Source organism: Actinia tenebrosa, unplaced genomic scaffold (genome assembly GCF_029948245.1).
Source record: "Actinia tenebrosa isolate PJP-AT-01 unplaced genomic scaffold, QUT_ActTen_1.0 PGA_scaffold1__47_contigs__length_23844297, whole genome shotgun sequence".
Lineage (NCBI taxonomy): Eukaryota > Metazoa > Cnidaria > Anthozoa > Actiniaria > Actiniidae > Actinia > Actinia tenebrosa.
The window spans coordinates 17,841,505-17,858,645 of record NW_028292578.1 but is presented as its reverse complement, the minus strand read 5'-3'; the positions used below and the strand labels follow the sequence as shown (position 1 = coordinate 17,858,645).

Here is a 17,141-nt window from a genome sequence, read left to right as displayed (position 1 = left end):
GCGCGCGCAGGTCTAAGGCTTAAAATAATGCTATCTTATTGCTTTAGGATTTTCTAGGAATATATCCATTTGGAGAAATCTTATTACTTAGTCCCTTGTGGACCTGGCATGTCTAGCCAAGGAATTAAAATTGATTTGTGTTGAAATAGTCGGTCATTTTGAAACTGTTAGTGTGTATGCATATATCAATTTCAAATTTCATTTAAATGGTAGCCTGCTTTCCTCTAGTCGAAGGGAACTCATGGTGTCTTAGCAAAAAACTCAGTGCTTTGATTATTGTCTAGTCTCCTAGCAACTGAGTGGGACGTTATATATATATATATAAGTATATATACTTGTCGGGTTAAGGTGGCGCATGGCGTAATGTCACGAAAGCCTAGTCAGTTTTTCAGTTTTTCTTGGACTTTCTCAAGGTCCATCTTCAGTACCACTTGATCTCGCTCACGCACTTCCGGTTACTATTAACCAATCAGAAGCATTTTTGTTGCATCGCCAAAAGATCCATGATGAATTTCAAAATGGAGTCGTATTTCGAGTTAACCTTTTTAAAATACGTCCTGAAATATAACTTTACATGTACCAGAAAAGCTTCCTCTTGTCCTATCAGCAATAAATATTAATGAAAACAAAGCATAAATACAATAAAAGTAAGCGAAATCGGCGTTGTCTTAATTAGTCAGCAGCACCCATTTTGAACTGTTCGCTTTGTTCCTTTGCGCGCTTCGAGGCGAGATCACCTGGTAGCCTTCCTTCTTTTCTTTACTGATCTCCACTTGCTGGGCCCACCTTGAGTGAATAGACCTTTAGTGTATTTTTTCCCGATTCAGACCTCATATCATTCCCTAGAGTATCATTTCTTTGTTTAACAGTTGCAAAGCGAAAGAATCGCATTTGTCAGCGGCATTCACAAAGCATGAGCTATATTAAAGTTGGACTTTTCGATTTACGATTTTTGTTAGAAACCAATTGATGCCACTGTGTCTCGAACAAAAGATCCCACGGGACAATAATGGCTTTCGTTAAAGATTAATTTTTGTCGTAATCGTTGAAGTTTGGTAATGAAAATTTCAATTTACATGTCAATCATTCGACAGCATGAACTTTGAAACTTAAAGTGTATATCAGGTCTAGAATTTTTTTACGGTTTTGGCATCTCTAGATGATATAAATGAATATTCCAAAAAAAAATTTTCGATTTCGAATTTTTTTCACCTCGAAATCAGCCTTCAAAGTTAGATTTCTGGCGACGCCCAGTCGTGTTGGCCGTGTTTTGGGAGACGCTAATGGACTGGCACTAGTTTTTCTGTGACGTAAATTCGGTGACACAGTTTAGATCGGCCTTTCGAAGTATTGTAAATATGCCTAGTAGGTGCGTGGTTGGAGGGTGTTCAAATATAACGAAGAAAGGCATAAAACTTCATACGATCCCTTATTTTAATGATGACCGACCAATAGCAAAGGCTAGAAGGAAAAGATGAGTCGATTTTGTGTTGAAAAGACGAGCAAAATGGACGCCTACGGCGACTTCGGCAATATGCTCGGAGCACTTTTCTCCAGAGGACTACAGTCAGCGTTACTCTTTCGGAGAAGACGACAGAAAGCTGGCACACTTAGTAAGGGATGAGACCGGAATTGTGTCATACCCAAAACTTTACCCAGTTCCATCGACTAGTTCAGCTGAAGCCAACAATTCTCAAAGAAATCGCCGAAAGGTAAGTCGTCGATTGATAATAAAAAAATGTCACACATATTGGACTATATGCCCCAACTGTAGCACTATCGTTTGTTTACTATATAGATTCTTAGAGACATGATCGCTGCTAGTACTGGTGAGTCCAGAGAAGCCATGGGACCTGTTAGAGAGCTTGAGAATGAAGACAGGTTACCTGTAGACAATGCAGAGGAGCCTGATACAGTAATCAGTGCCGAGGATTGTTCTTCAGCGCGGGATTTCAGCACCCAGACTCCAGATTGCTTGGCTTGCAAAAAGCTCAAAGAAGAAAAACGATTGCTACATAATAAATGCATCGATTTAAAAAACAAGATCGATTCTCTGGCAAAGGAACCCACTCCAAAATCGTCCTGTGGTATTCAGTGTAATTTAACACAGCTGAACGACCATGAAGAAGGTCTTGGAGAAAGGATCGGAGAGAATTTGGAACAAGACGATGAGTATGTAAATATGGAAGTGGAGGAAGATGATGAGGACACAGTTGACTATGACATTACAGAGGAAGAGCCTGAGAGTATCCCTGATGACGTTGACTATCACCCCTACACAGATACAGAGACAGAAACTGAAACGGAGGATGAAGAGCATATGACAGGAAAGAGGTATGGAATAAATTTGATCTTTATAGTTTAAATCTTGACAAAAAATAATTTGTTTTGCTGTTGTTTTGTCTTACAGATTCAATTCAAGCAACTATAGCACTAGAACTGAGCCTAAGTACATTGTCTTCTTGTCCAAGCTGTTATTGTTGTTCTCCTTCTGCCACTCCTGCAAGACTGAAAACCCTGTTGTGACATACCGAGAAGTAGGGACTATGGTCAATATCACTACTACATGCCAAAACCCCAGATGCCCAAAGAAGGAAAATACTTGGAGAAGCCAACCCAACATGACAGGCACTAAGATCCCAGCTGGTAATATTCTCCTGTGCTTTGCTGTCCTAACTGCAGGTGCTTCTGCAAGCAAGGTTTTCAGGCTATTTCAGCACATGGGAGTTGCCTGCATCACACTTACTACTTTCTTTAAACATCGAGGGGTACGCAATGTTTACAAAATGCTTTATTTATAAAAATGATCTATCATAGTTGAATTTAGTTGAGTAATGCAAACAAGGGCTCTGTACCTGAGAAGTAGGAGAATTATTTTCCATGTAAATTTATTTTTTGAATTTTAGGAAAAGCTGTTTCCTTCCATCCTGCTGTTTTGGAAAAAGTACCAAAAAGTAATGCTAAGTGAAGTAAAGTCACTGCCAGAGCCCCTAACACTATCTGGAGATGCCAGGCATGACAGCATGGGGCACAGCGCCAAATTTGGAGTATACTCAATCTTCCTTTGTAATTTGCCGAACATTATTCATTTTTCCCTCGTACAGGTATGTTATCATCATTGGATGTTATGATTCTACTATATCTGTCCTTACTGCCAAAACAGGTAGTGAGAATTAAACTTGTAAAAAAGCACTTTGTTGACTTTACATTCATTATGTTCTGTACACACATTCTTATTTGACTCTATAAGATAATTAATGCTAATCTTTGCATTGTGTCATTGTTCCTTTTAGAGAAATGAAACTGGTAGCAGTACGGCGATGGAGTACATTGGTTTCAATAGGAGCATCAACTTCCTTCTTCAAATTGGCCTTACAATTGGCACCTTCGTATCTGACAGACATCTCTCCATTGCCAAACACATGCGAGAAAAGCTGCCAAATATTACTCACTATTTTGATCTTTGGCACCTAAAGAAATGTATGAATATCTAGTGGTATTATTATTAATATCATATTTTATTAATTATTGGTGTGACATATTTTAAACCTCTACACCACTTATTTAATGAAGGCAAAGCAAATATTAGTAAATATTTACTACAGTTATCTTTGAATATCTCTTGGTCAACTATACCTGTTTTCATGTCACCTTTGGAGTCAGAATGATTGTTTATGAATACATTTATTCTAATGGCATATGTATATTATGATAATAATAGTAATATATTGCATTTAATTTGCAGCTGTCAAGAAGGCTCTGAACAAAGTTGCAAGAGAAAAAGGATGTGAATTAATCAAGGACTGGATTCAGCCTTGCTTAAACCATCTCCATTGGAGTGCGACATCAACTGTCTGTGGAACCGGAAGAATCATCTGGTCAAAATTCAACTCCTTCAAAAGCCACATTCTTAATAGGCATAAAGATCTACCTGACCCTCTGTTCAATAAGTGCTCACATGCCGATGACATAACACCTAGGAAATGGCTTATCCCTGGTACTCTTTCTCTATTTTTATGTTGATAATTTCAAAATTTGTCACCACTGTTTTGTTCACACGGTTTTGGAAGAGTGATCCAAATTCCATTTCCTGGCTAAATCCCATGCTCTCAAATTAGTTATGTTTTTGAGCAACTCCAATTCCCACTTCTTATTTGCAAATCCCAAACCTGGTGCATAAAATTGAATTTTTCTAGCCCAGAAAAGTTGACTCCTAGTACCTAGCACCTATTTGACTGTTATAATTATGTTATTTTTCTTTATTAGATTCTGTGGCATATGAGAAACTGGACAAAGCATTGAGCAAAAAAGGAATTGTTGCTGGCATTAAACAGGCTTCTCCTTTATCGCAAACAAGTTGCCTCGAGGGATTTCACTCGCTACTAAATCAGTTTTGTCCCAAAATGATTGCATTCTCTTTCCCTGGAATGTATTGCAGGTATCTAGTACTGTGTATAACTTGTATTAATATGTATTTTTGCTATATATATTTTTCTAATATTATAATCATAGTATTATTCTCATATAAAAGCTATCAAGAAATAAGACATAAATGCATGACTAAATATTTGCATTCTTGCAAAAACTTGAATTGCAATATGCAAAATAAAGAAACAAATGAAATCAAACTAAGATATTCGAATAATAAGAATAATAATTTGTTATAATCATTCTCTTTGTTTTCTTTCCTTCCAAGACAAATACTTGCTGTAAGCCACTTCAACTACAATATCATTAGAGAGACAAAAAAGAAGCCAGATGGATCAGACCAAGTGAGATTTATTTATCCGAAGTTTAAAAATGGGGAGGCTACTGTAAGAGATGTGAGAATAAAACCAGATTATGATAAGAATTGCTATTTCGGCACATCTGATTTAACAAAAAGTCAAAAAATACTTGTATACATGTTATTGTTTATCTTTTATCAATAGGGTATGTGGAAGAGATATACATCACTTTTCTCGAAGCATTGCAGAAAGAAGACATGTTAAGAGAGGCACAGAAAGAATTAAAAGAAATGACCCCACCATCAATGAACACGATGCTGGTAAAAGAAAGTAAAACTGTGGCTTTGGAAAAAAAGGAAAAAAGAAAGAGTATGGTTGTAGACAATGTACCACCCACAACACCATGTGAGTAGGATGTTATTTCCCATTGATGTTTCTAAGTTTGAAGAGTGCCATCATCATACCTGTGAAATTTGCTTAGCTGAAAAGCACTGAATAGTGCTAACCAAACAAAAGAAAACAAATGAATTTGTGCTAATTATTACTACTATTTAGATTTTGTACTATTTCACTGGTTATACTGACTGCACTCTGTTTCAGTGTTCAAATATCACCAAGTCCTTATTCAGTGCTTTCACTATAGATCTTTCTTCATAATTAGACTGTTGTGTCTAAGTCATGAAGGTTTATTTCTAATATGTTGAATAATCTAACAGTCATAACATAATAGAAGTATAATATAAACTAACAATTTTGTCATCAACTATTCACTTCATGCTAATTTGTGCATTACTTTTATCAGTATCACAGGTACTTGAACAAGAAGCCAAAGCTGCCGAAATGAAGAAAACAAAGAAGATTGGAGAAGGCAGGATAGAGAAATCAATCCCTCATTGCACTCATTGCAAGAATCCCATGAAAGGACACAAGAATGTGAAAGACTGCCCTAAAAACCAGAAAAGCAGTTAATACTCTCTTGCTTTTAGAGTGAAGTTACTAAACCCGTGAAATAGAAATTACTTGTTAAGGTGTAATAGTCAAATAGACACAAAAGAAAACAATGGCATTAGAGTCTCAGTGCTAAGGTGTATTAGTCTACTATCCATTTCACTGGTTTAGTGACTTCACTCTTATATTAATATGTAGAAATGTATCATTTTGTAATACTTTTTACAATTAATTATTTTATAATTTTTTATTATAGTTGTAAGTGCAATACAAAGTGACAAATACAAAACAACCCTCATAAAGGCAATTTGAGTCATTTCTATTAGACCCATGATACAAAGTTGTATAATTAGTGAGGAGAGTCGAAGTAAAACAAAAGAAAACAGTGAATATCTACTACTATGTAGTGCAATTTTTTTCATGCTTCAAGTAAAATCACTCTAATGCAATGTTCTGTTTATAATATAATATGTATCACTCGTTATCTTCGTATCCACAAAAATCGGTGCTAGGAAACTGTTTTCTTATCGAGTGGTATGCACAAGCAGGCAGTGGGATTCTCTTGGATCCTCCTCCTTGATAACCATGAACCAATTGGGTGAATTCCCTGTAAGCTGTTGCACGGAGAAGCCTAAAATATGAAATGATAATTTGTTAGTATATAAACTTATCAAACAAACAAGAATATATTCTTGAAATAAACAACTGTCAGTTACAATTGCTATTTACATCATTATCATGGAAATAAGTAATACTTTAAAACGACATGGTATGACTTGTAAAGCACGTGAACAGTAAAAGATATAAGAAAATAAGGAAGAAAACATTAGTCATAGTTATCTTACTTGTTCTGGGCCCATGTAATTAAAACTAAGCTTAGAAGAAAAAAAAGGATTTACTCACTCTTCTTCACTGCCAGTTTGTCTATACTTATATCCGTCGATAGTGCGGTACTTGGCACATGATGAACGTAGGGACCAGCGATTTAAACAAACAGGCTCAAACCCTGGATGTAAGGTCACACAAATGGGAGGTACTTCCAATTCTTCGAGCACTTCGGAAGACTTCAGTGACTCGAGACAACCCTCTATTTCGTGACAGCAATTACACTCTTGAGGTTTTTGAAGTAAGTCTTTCTTGCAATGACCGCATCTACACCTAAAAGAGGAAACGTTTAGATTTGCGAGTTAGTAAAAAAATCAAAACGAAACTAAATATTTTGCAAAAAGAGTGAGCTTGTAGCTAGATCTTGATAGTTACGTACCAAGCGCTATTCGGCGTGACGCCATCAAATCTTTCTTGAAGCTTTTCATTTCTCTTCTCGATTTTTGAAATTTCTTCGTTATATTCACTGAGCCAGTCCGCATCAGTAAGTGGTTCTGAAGAATATGGTCCTACCAATTCGTGAGATTCAGACCTGGGGTAGCTATCATCTGACTCGTGTGTTTCAGCATGTTGATGGCATTCGTCCTCTATTTCTCCATCCTCTTCCTCTGAATATATACTTGAAATCTCGCTTTCAGAGCTGCAATCACTCCCGTAATAGTTCGTAGCCATCTTGTGAAATTATATATTGAAATTTATGTTTTTTGAAGGAATGAAAGTCACTAACGGGTCAATGTTTACAATACTTTGTCTACTCGTATCCTTGACAATCGCTTTTCTCGGTTCTCGAATTTACGTCACTAGTTACCAGTCTCCTAAAACACGGCCAACACAACTGGGCGTCGCCAGAAATCTAACTTTGAAGGCTGATTTCGAGTTGAAAAAAATTCGAAATCGAAAAATTTTTTTTGGAATATTTATTTATGTCATCTAGAGATGCCAAAACCGTAAAAAAATTCTAGACCTGATATACACTTTAAAAGGTTGCAAGAATTTGCCAACAATCCAATCCACTGCCATCTGTATGGGGTCCATCCCTTTGCAAAGGTAGATGGAGGGACAGCACTAAAAAATGTACATCTTTTGGATTGTAAACCAGGTATGAAATAGAAATAAAAATTAAGAGCTTTTATGATTAATATGACAAACTTTTAGTTTTTATTTCTATTTAATTCACTTTTTAGCAATGAAAATACTTTACTTTGGGTTTTATTATTATAAAATTATTCTACAACAAGTGCATTAATGCCTTTAATGCGTTCATATCTGTAGGAGCTGTCAAGACAGTACCAGACCTAAAAACTGTTTGGTGTGAATTGGTTTCAAAATATCCAAAGTTGTTTGAAAACAAATGTGTTCCTGTTCCTGGTGATTTCCCCATTTTTAGAGATACGATGAGAATCATTTACGGATATGATGAAGAACTGGCAAAAACTCTTGTGCCCTTTCCAGGTAATCAAAATTAACATCAACTAAAAACTGCTGCATAATGATAAGCAAATATAAAAGAAACTGCCCATTAACACATTCCCACTCCAATTTGGCAATAGAGTACCAATTAACAAATTAATTGACATCAGATTTTTATGTGTGTCCTCTTATTGACGATAAATTGTATCATCGCATTGTCAAAGTAGTGTGGATCAACAAGGGCAGCGTAGCTGAGTGGATCCGCATACAACTTTGACAATATGATGGCGAAATTTATTGTCAATAAGAGGACAGACACATAAAAATCTGATGTCAATTTGTTAATTACAATAACAAAAACAAGAAAAACTATAAAACTTCTCTTTTCTGGTGATTAAAAGAGCGCACGCTCAATGACGACAGCTCTATCTGTCTGTCCTCTTATTGATGATAAAAGTCAACCGATCAGCGTGCGAGAAATTCGTAAGTTATTGTAAAACATGTATTGTTTCATAAGTGTTATTCATACAAATGATAGCTTCCCATAGGAGTCATCCTTATAGTTGTTATAATAATAGTAATAATAATCATTAATTTATTTTATTCACTTTGGTGCTCACTCTTTATGTGCAATACATTTATTTTGAAGCTAATTTTCACATGGGGAAAAGTGCCCATTCTGGTCTTTGGATACACTTCTATGACAATATCATCAAACCTTTGTATCTTTACCTTCATCCAAGATCTGTCCCCATTAGGTATGTATTGTTAATAGTAATAGCTAAATTCCATACATGACTTCTTATAATGATGACAATTTTCATTAATCAGTATTGAAAGAGCTTATTAGGCAATAGAAAAAAGTAGAGATAACACTAAGCAGTATTTAAATATGGGCACATGCTTTTAGTGTTTCTCTAGCAATGTGTTATCGCTTAGTGATTGTGTACACTATTTTTACACTCCTGTAGACCAAACTGTCGCTTTGGGAGGCAGACATTTTATCTTAACCTTTTGCGAGAGGCCTGGGCACTGATCAGAAATGAAACACTGGCCAACATTGAACAGAATCCAAACAGGTAACCAGTAGTAACCACCTATATACAGATCACATGATACACTGAGTGTTGAAACAAACAGGGACTGAGGCATGATATAGAGGTTGTGAGCCTGATTGGTATAGACAATTTCCTACTCTTATCCCAATGTAGTACAGATTCCTTAACACTCCCTTTATGGATATTTCAACTTAAATTTATAACTCTCTCACTTTTTAACTCTCAATTTCTTTTTCACATGCTGGTAAATAAAGAAAGTGGACACCTGCAGTACAAATGTTGGTCAACTTCTTTGAGGAATATCTAGGTCTAGCTCTGGCAAAATTCAATATCCGCTAAATCCACAAAAATCACACTAAAACGCCTCAGTCTTCGTAAGCTACGTATTCAAACCACTGAGAACATACATGTTGTACAATGGAATACAAAACTTAGAATTTACATGTCTCTTTTTGCACAAATTTCTTCCTTCCCTTACGAACAGAAAACATGGCTGACAAGAACAACACAACAATCTCAAATTGATCGAAATTGACCAATGAGAGCGCTCGTACCCAGACCCTCATGATTCGCCAAAGACCAGAGTTTTGTAAAGTGTTTTAATAGTTAGAGGCGCGGTACTTTGGGCAACTACTGCAGGGTCGGTACTTCATGTATGACCACACGAATTGGCACTATCTTGGGGTTGTGTGTTGTGGTAGTGTTGCATCGTTCGGTGTCACCTTTAGTGATCCGTGTAGGTGCAGCACATGTAGTTGGTGTAATACCCGTAGTACCCGTGGTAGGTGTAGTACCTGTAGTACCAGTAATACCTGTAGTATCTGTAGTAGGTGTAGTATCCGTAGTACCTGTAGTATCCGTAGTACCTGTAGTACCTGTAGTAACTGTAGTAGGTGTAGTACCTGTAGTATCCGTAGTACCTGTAGTACCTGTAGTACCTGTAGTAGGTGTAGTAGATGTAGTATCCATAGTACCTGTAGTAGGTGTAGTATCTGTAGTAGGTGTAGTATCCGTAGTACACGATTCCACGACTCCCACGTCCCCATCGTGGGTCGTAGGCATCGTGCTACGACTACGATGTCGAGCTACGTCTACGATAACCGTGCCTCGAAGACCAGCATCCTTGAGTGATCCGTAGTATCTGTAGTACCTGTAGTACCTGTAGTACCTGTAGTATCTGTAGTATCCGTAGTAGTTGTAGTACCTGTAGTATCTGTAGTACCCGTAGTAGGTGTAGTACCTGTAGTACCTGTAGTATCTGTAGTATCCGTAGTAGGTGTAGTACCTGTAGTATCTATAGTACCCGTAGTAGGTGTAGAACCTGTAGTACCTGTAGTAGGTGTAGTAGGTGTAGTATCCGTAGTACCTGTAGTATCTGTAGTATCTGTAGTATTTTATTAGGATTGCGGGATCATAACAATGAGCTTTAGAAAGGCCTCCAGGATTTCTATGGTTTGAGGGATCGATTACTAGGAGGGGCGTATCAACGAATTACTATCATGGAATGGATGTCCCAACCAAATCTTCCTACCTCTTCTTCTCACTGTGTTTACACCCTGTGTCTGTTATGTAGAATATACAATATAAACGTTTTCTTTGCAAAGGAACGTAGTGACTAAGCACATAAAGAATTTTCTTAAGGGCTCCATGTGTTACGCAAATCATCTTGCAATTTAAAAGTATATTTCGCTAAGATATCCCGTGATGCAATAGGGTCCCTTAAACAAATATCTTTTATTGACTTAGCTGGATTTCCGTAGTAATAGAACGCAAGGCATGCTGGACGTCTGGGCAGATCTGGTGAATTTCGTACGCGGAAGCGTCCAGTAGAGGTTGAAGCAAGTCATTCATTTCTTGTAGAACGGAAACAGACTAGGGGAAAAAGGAAAAAAATAAACGCATACGCTGGTACTAATTTTCCGCGGACTGGAAAAATTCCAAAAACCAAATGGGACGACTTTTTGTTCCTTGGTACAGCGATAGAAACATTTTGGAATCTGCAGAGCACCCGAAAAGCATGAGAAATGTCCTAAGTGTGCCTCTCTCATGCTCTAAAGCTCTCAACGTGTTCATATTAAATACGTACAAAGACGTGTGCACGTTTTACATTCCTTTCATGAAAAGTGTGATTTGAATAGGAAGATACAAGAACTGTTAACAGTGACCCTTTTCCCTCCTAACTCAGTCGAGTCAAGTTTCCCCCTAAATTGGTTGCGGGGGACTGGAGACGAGTTTGAGGTGGAAAGAAGGCAGAGGAAAAGTCCCTCTCCCCGCGCGACCAAAACAGGGAAAACCCGACTCGACAGAGCTACCGGTAAAAGGGAAAAGATGGATTGTTAACAGTTTAGAAGATACAAGGACTACAATGAATGAAGTACAACCTCACCTGCTGGGATATCTTCAGTTGCAGCGTATTGGACGTTTGGTTTACATCTGTAACTGAACGAAGCTTGTCTGAAAGAAATTGACACACAATTACCATGGTGATCTTCCATTATGTATACCGATCCACGGTTTGTCCACCCACTAACCCCCTCCCCCCATCCAATTTTACTACCGGGTATTGGTGAGAGTAGATTTTGTATTAATCTGAAGCAGCAGTTTATACGACACGGTCACGGTCCAAAATGGACGACATCCTTTCAACCAAACACAGCTAGAGAAAGCACTGCTAATCCAAAAATACTTGAACATGGTACCTTCACGGGTATTTGATTGGACGATACGTGACATGTAGTCTGTGTCGCACACCCCCTTAGAACATCGCGTTTTGATCACGTGACATCCGTACCGCGAATTTATCAAAGTCGTACTAAATTTGCTGTAAACTAATCAGTAGTGACTCACTTTGTAACAAGTCCGTAAGTCCACTCGGTGCCAAACAAGTGCCGCGCTTCAAGATCTCGTGGAGTTTCTGAGAATACGCCATAGTCATTTGTCCAACAACTGCTACATCTAAAAGAGACTAAACACATACAGAAACATTCAAAGTAAAGCTAAAATTACTAAGCATTATACAGTTCATACCATATATCCGTGAAAAACTTTGTAAGAAATTGCACAAATCAGTGAGTTCAGTAAACTTCAGTAGACTGTAAACCTACAAAACTTTGCACTAATTTGTACACTTTAGTTAGTTAGCTTTTTCACAGATATATGGTATGCACTCTATGTAATGAATCTTCTCTTCAATGTTGGGAACGGAAATACATCACAACTCAACTTCAAAGCAAAGTTCCTCTCCTGTACGCGGTTGTAGGAATGGTGAATAGCACTATCCAATGGATAAATCCTTATTCAGTAGATAAGTCGATCCTGTTACCCAATAATTTATCCACTGGATAAGATTTATCCGTCGGATAGCGCTATCCACCCTTCGTACAACCGGGCCCTGGAAGTCAACAAATTCTCAATTTCTTACTTGACTATTTTCCTTATCTGCTCTTGCTGGGGTGAAAGTCCTGCTCAGCTCTTCGTAAATTAAGTTTTGCAGGGTTTTATTTAAAGTGATTAAATATTCCAGCTGTGCAGCCGCGCTGTGAAGCATATACCAGGCCTCTGCCACGTAAGAGGAGGTCTGGAGAAATCAAGAATCAGTACATATAAGGTGGAATTGATAAAATCCTGTTCATTTATCAGAGCAACTGCTATGGAAATTTTCATAGAATGATTTTACTTCGACCGTGAAAGAATAGTCAACTTAATAAAGAGTAGTAGACACAAATTCTATTGTTTTCTTTTGTTTTACTTTGACTGTCAAGGTCAATAATTATACACTTTTGTTTCACGGGCCAAATAAATTCACTCTAGCTTTATGACAGTAGATTGACAAACTGACAGTTCCACTAAGCCAATCACAGTGTGCGCAACACTACTGAAAGCTAATGGACACACTACTGAAGGCTAATCGACACACTACTGAAGGTTAATCGACACACTACTGAAGGTTAATCGACACACTACTGAAGGCTAATGGACACACTACTGAAGACTAATGGACACACTACTGAAGGCTAATGGACACACTACTGAAGGCTAATCCACACACTACTGAAGGCTAATGGACACACTACTGAAGGCTAATGGACACTACTGAAGGCTAATGGACACACTACTGAAGGCTAATCCACACACTACTGAAGGCTAATGGACACACTACTGAAGGCTAATCCACACACTACTGAAGGCTAATGGACACACTACTGAAGGCTAATGGACACACTACTGAAGGCTAATCCACACACTACTGAAGGCTAATGGACACACTACTGAAGGCTAATGGACACACTACTGAAGGCTAATGGACACACCACTGAAGGCTAATGGACACACCACTGAAGGCTAATGGACACACTGCTGAAGGCTAATCCACACACTACTGAAGGCTAATCCACACACTACTGAAGGCTAATCCACACACTACTGAAGGCTAATCCACACACTACTGAAGGCTAATCCACACACTACTGAAGGCTAATGGACACACTACTGAAGGCTAATGGACACACTACTGAAGGCTAATGGACACACCACTGAAGGCTAATGGACACACTGCTGAAGGCTAATCCACACACTACTGAAGGCTAATGGACACACTACTGAAGGCTAATGGACACACTACTGAAGGCTAATGGACACACTACTGAAGGCTAATCCACACACTACTGAAGGCTAATCCACACACTACTGAAGGCTAATCGACACACTACTGAAGGCTAATCCACACACTACTGAAGTCTAATCGACACACTACTGAAGGCTAATGGACACACTACTGAAGGCTAATCCACACACTACTGACGGTTGATGTATAGAGGACTGAATGAGTTCTAGTCAAAAAGTGACAAATTCGATTCTGAAGATGATTAATAATACTATCTGATTAAAGATAATAGTGATGAAATCACGGAATGATGAGGATGACTGATGATGTTTATGATCAAATGGGATACAGAGGATGATACGCATGATGATGATGACCATGATCTTGATGACATAAGGATGACGGCGATGGCATGACAGAATGATGAGTATGACTGATGTTTATGATGACTTGGGATGCTGAAAATGACAAGAATGATGATGATGACCATGATGTTGATGACACATAGATGATAATGACAACATGACAGGATGATGAAGATGACTGATGATGAGTACGATAAAATGGGATGCTGAGGATGACATGGATGATGATAATGACCATGATAGCGATGACACATAGATGATAGTGACATGACAGGATGACATAAGGATGATGGTGATGACATGACAGAATGATGAATATGACTGATGATGTTTATGATGAAATGGGATGTTGATGACATGGATGATGATGATGACTATGATGGTGATGACATATAGATGATAATGACATGACAGGATGATGAAAATCACTGATGATGTTTATGATGACTTGGGATGCTGAAGATGACAAGAATGATGATGATGTCCATGATAGTGATGACACATAGATAGTAATGACAACATGACAGGATGATGAAGATGACTGATGATGAGTACGATAAAATGGGATGCTGAGGATGACATGGATGATGATGATGACCATGATAGTGATGACACATAGATGATAGTGACATCACAGGATGACATAAGGATGATGGTGATGACATTACAGGATGATGAAGATGACTGATGATGAGTACCATAAAATGGGATGCTGATGATGACAAGGCACAATGTGTATGGCTGATGCCTGATAATGATGATTCCAATGACGACTGAGGATGAAATCAAGATAAACAAATAACTATTTCAACTAACCTGACACATAAGTGCCCTGACCAGCAACCAACGATATGCACTAACAAGATCCCCATCATGCTTTGCGCTCTCGATACGATGGTTGACGTGGACAAGACTCATCTTCAGGTTTGCTCCTTTGCAAGGGTCGCTATTGTCCTGGGGCCCGCAAGCTCTTGCGAAGAGTGAAGCCTACAAGAACCACAAAATATTTGACATGTTTTGGCGACCATTGTATCATATTACGAGTATTGTTTGTCTACACAGGTTTACTTACTGTGGCTTGTGAAAAAAAGACGTTTTGGTAATAGGTTATAGGACTTGGTGTGTAGAACCGGTGATACCTAGAAAAAACAATGATGATGATGATCATCATCATTATCATCATCATTATCATCATCATCAATTAGCCCACCACCATCACCATTGGAAAAAAACTTCACTTCATAATTAGGGGGTCCATTATAATCATAATCTTCAACATCATCACCATCATCACTACACAATGATCATCATCATCACAATAACTAAACCCACGACTACCACCACCACTGGAAAACACATAATCACCATCATCATTATAACCATAATCATCAACATCATCATCATCACTTCACCATGATCATCATCATCACTACAACCACCACCACCACTGGAAAACACATCATTACCATCATCATTATAACCATAACCATTAACATCCTCATCACCACCATCGTTTGTATTGCTTAGCTCTATATTCATCTTCAGATAACTTTATAATACACTCCTCATGATTTTATGCAACACCTGACCTACCCAATAAACTGGCCCTCGATATAATGCAGCAAAAAAGATTTCTTGACAAGAACGAGTCTCCAGTCCATTTGTACATAAGCCTGGAGAAAAAATACACAATAGGAAGTCCGTGTGGAATCCTTTTTCTACAGCTGAAGTGCACGCATGTGCAATTAGTTTTCGCTACTGAAATGAACACATGCACGGGTACGCATGCACAAGTCTTTTTCTGATGCTGGGATGCAAACATGTGCATTTCTTTCTCCGCTGTCGGAATGCCTTCATGCGCAAATCTACTTCACTGTTGGGCATTACCTTGTTACCAATCACCAGCCACGTTGAAAAGCTATTGATATTATTTTCTAAGTTCTTATTCTAACACTTTCATTAACCTTACAGAAGAAATATTTCACAGACAGGACTTCTTACCTTCATAAATATGGGTTTCTTTTGCTTGACGGTTGAAGAGAGCTGAGCTATGAAAGAACTTTTTTTCTGGACAATGTCTGATAAACTACGTCGAACATCACCCAGAAACAAACCTGATAACAGAACACATGGTGGGTGAGATGAAAAAGCAGGAAGTGAAGTGAAGTGAAAGGAAGGGAAGAGAAGTGGAGTGAAGTGAAGGGAAGGAAGTGAAGAGAAGAGAAGAGAAGAGAAGTGGAGTGGAATGAAGGGAAGGGAAGGGAAGGGAAGGGAAGGGAAGGGCAGGGGAGGGGAGGGGAGGGAAGGGAAGTGAAGTGAAGTGAAGTGAAGTGAAGTGAAGTGAAGTGGAAAAAATAAATAAATAAATAAATAAATAAATAAATAAATAAATAAATAAATAAATAAAGTAAACTAAAGTAAAACAAAAAGAATAAAATTCCAGCCAGGAAATCTATTAGAAAAACGGAAGGACTGAAAAGCCATGCATCTTACCAACGAATAACACAGAGGACTCTTCTGCAAATCCCGCTAGATGGTCGTACACTAAAATAAGGGAAATAAGACAAAAGATATTAAATAAGAAACTATTTAGTCACACTTGCAGCAACAGTATGAGCTACATATGCAGACTCTTTTCTTTCTTCCGGCCTGTTAGAGAGGAGCTGCTAAGATTCTGCATATGATTCAGAGTGGAATAGTTCATTTTCTTATTCACATCTGATACCGCTGTGTTCTATGACTACAGACTCATTTGTACAATTTTAGCTTCACCAATAAGTGAGCTATTTACAGATACAATTAATTCAACTTGCACATTCTTTACATTACGGATGACTTTTGCAAATGATTTGCTTTTGAATGAAGCTAAAAAGCTAAAAATATACACGAGTCTTTAGTCATAGAACAAAGCGGTATTTACTGAATGAGAAAAGGGACTATTACTTCTGTTTCTCAACCAACATATTAAAGTTTTATTAAAGAAAACTGGAAATCTATCTTTAGATAGAAGTAAAATCTACAAGCAGAAATCCTTGGAGACCAAGCCCTGTATTTACCAAACCTTTGCTTCCCCCAAATTCCTTGCATCTCTTTATGAGGTTCATGTCTATTTTTTGGGACATTTCGAAGCAGCATCGGTGTTGTT

The 17,141-nt window shown here is 37.9% G+C and overlaps 4 protein-coding genes across 4 annotated transcripts in view; 2 read left to right on the top strand and 2 right to left on the bottom strand.

The window, feature by feature from the left end:
• Nucleotides 1–1,181: 1,181 nt before the first annotated feature.
• Nucleotides 1,182–6,393, top strand: LOC148909996 (uncharacterized). Its single transcript, XM_089032738.1, has 10 exons — nucleotides 1,182–1,712; nucleotides 1,799–2,334; nucleotides 2,411–2,768; nucleotides 2,907–3,104; nucleotides 3,294–3,480; nucleotides 3,746–3,997; nucleotides 4,267–4,438; nucleotides 4,697–4,772; nucleotides 4,932–5,132; nucleotides 5,530–6,393. The coding sequence occupies exons 2-9, from the start codon at nucleotides 1,811–1,813 to the stop codon at nucleotides 4,989–4,991; spliced, it is 1,827 nt and encodes a 608-aa protein (XP_088888864.1). The 5' UTR covers nucleotides 1,182–1,712; nucleotides 1,799–1,810; the 3' UTR covers nucleotides 4,992–5,132; nucleotides 5,530–6,393.
• On the bottom strand, nucleotides 5,908–7,701 carry LOC148909995 (uncharacterized). Its single transcript, XM_089032741.1, has 3 exons — nucleotides 6,940–7,701; nucleotides 6,579–6,833; nucleotides 5,908–6,306 (listed from the first exon to the last, which is right to left on the bottom strand). Exons 1-3 carry the CDS (start codon nucleotides 7,230–7,232, stop codon nucleotides 6,150–6,152), a joined length of 705 nt encoding a protein of 234 aa, XP_088888867.1. The 5' UTR covers nucleotides 7,233–7,701; the 3' UTR covers nucleotides 5,908–6,149.
• A 101-nt stretch (nucleotides 7,702–7,802) lies between these two features.
• On the top strand, nucleotides 7,803–12,752 carry LOC148909994 (uncharacterized). The gene is made up of 4 exons (XM_089032742.1): nucleotides 7,803–8,012; nucleotides 8,620–8,728; nucleotides 8,942–9,049; nucleotides 9,283–12,752. Exons 1-4 carry the CDS (start codon nucleotides 7,955–7,957, stop codon nucleotides 9,365–9,367), a joined length of 360 nt encoding a protein of 119 aa, XP_088888868.1. The 5' UTR covers nucleotides 7,803–7,954; the 3' UTR covers nucleotides 9,368–12,752.
• LOC116307221 (uncharacterized) overlaps nucleotides 8,555–17,141 on the bottom strand; it is a 32,593-nt gene continuing 24,006 nt past the window's right edge. Inside the window, exons 31-39 of the mRNA XM_089032490.1 lie at nucleotides 16,490–16,540; nucleotides 15,998–16,110; nucleotides 15,590–15,669; nucleotides 15,069–15,135; nucleotides 14,813–14,983; nucleotides 12,450–12,605; nucleotides 11,876–11,993; nucleotides 11,415–11,482; nucleotides 8,555–10,900 (exon numbers count right to left, since the gene is read on the bottom strand). Coding sequence (XP_088888616.1) covers nucleotides 10,763–10,900; nucleotides 11,415–11,482; nucleotides 11,876–11,993; nucleotides 12,450–12,605; nucleotides 14,813–14,983; nucleotides 15,069–15,135; nucleotides 15,590–15,669; nucleotides 15,998–16,110; nucleotides 16,490–16,540 — 962 coding nt within the window. The 3' untranslated portion in view covers nucleotides 8,555–10,762. The remainder of the gene's footprint in view (nucleotides 10,901–11,414; nucleotides 11,483–11,875; nucleotides 11,994–12,449; nucleotides 12,606–14,812; nucleotides 14,984–15,068; nucleotides 15,136–15,589; nucleotides 15,670–15,997; nucleotides 16,111–16,489; nucleotides 16,541–17,141) is intronic.

Coding starts and splice junctions, on each gene's coding strand:
- LOC148909996 (XM_089032738.1), top strand. CDS start 1,811: ATGATCGCTGCTAGTACTGGTGAGTCCAGAGAAGCCATGGGACCTGTT. Junction 2,769..2,906: donor CTTTCTTTAAACATCGAGGG/GTACGCAATGTT, acceptor TTTGAATTTTAG/GAAAAGCTGTTTCCTTCCAT. Junction 3,481..3,745: donor TCTTTGGCACCTAAAGAAAT/GTATGAATATCT, acceptor TTTAATTTGCAG/CTGTCAAGAAGGCTCTGAAC.
- LOC148909995 (XM_089032741.1), bottom strand. CDS start 7,232: ATGGCTACGAACTATTACGGGAGTGATTGCAGCTCTGAAAGCGAGATT. Junction 6,834..6,939: donor GTCACGCCGAATAGCGCTTG/GTACGTAACTAT, acceptor TTCCTCTTTTAG/GTGTAGATGCGGTCATTGCA. Junction 6,307..6,578: donor CAAACTGGCAGTGAAGAAGA/GTGAGTAAATCC, acceptor TTCATATTTTAG/GCTTCTCCGTGCAACAGCTT.
- LOC148909994 (XM_089032742.1), top strand. CDS start 7,955: ATGAGAATCATTTACGGATATGATGAAGAACTGGCAAAAACTCTTGTG. Junction 8,013..8,619: donor AACTCTTGTGCCCTTTCCAG/GTAATCAAAATT, acceptor TTTATTTTGAAG/CTAATTTTCACATGGGGAAA. Junction 9,050..9,282: donor ATTGAACAGAATCCAAACAG/GTAACCAGTAGT, acceptor TGGTAAATAAAG/AAAGTGGACACCTGCAGTAC.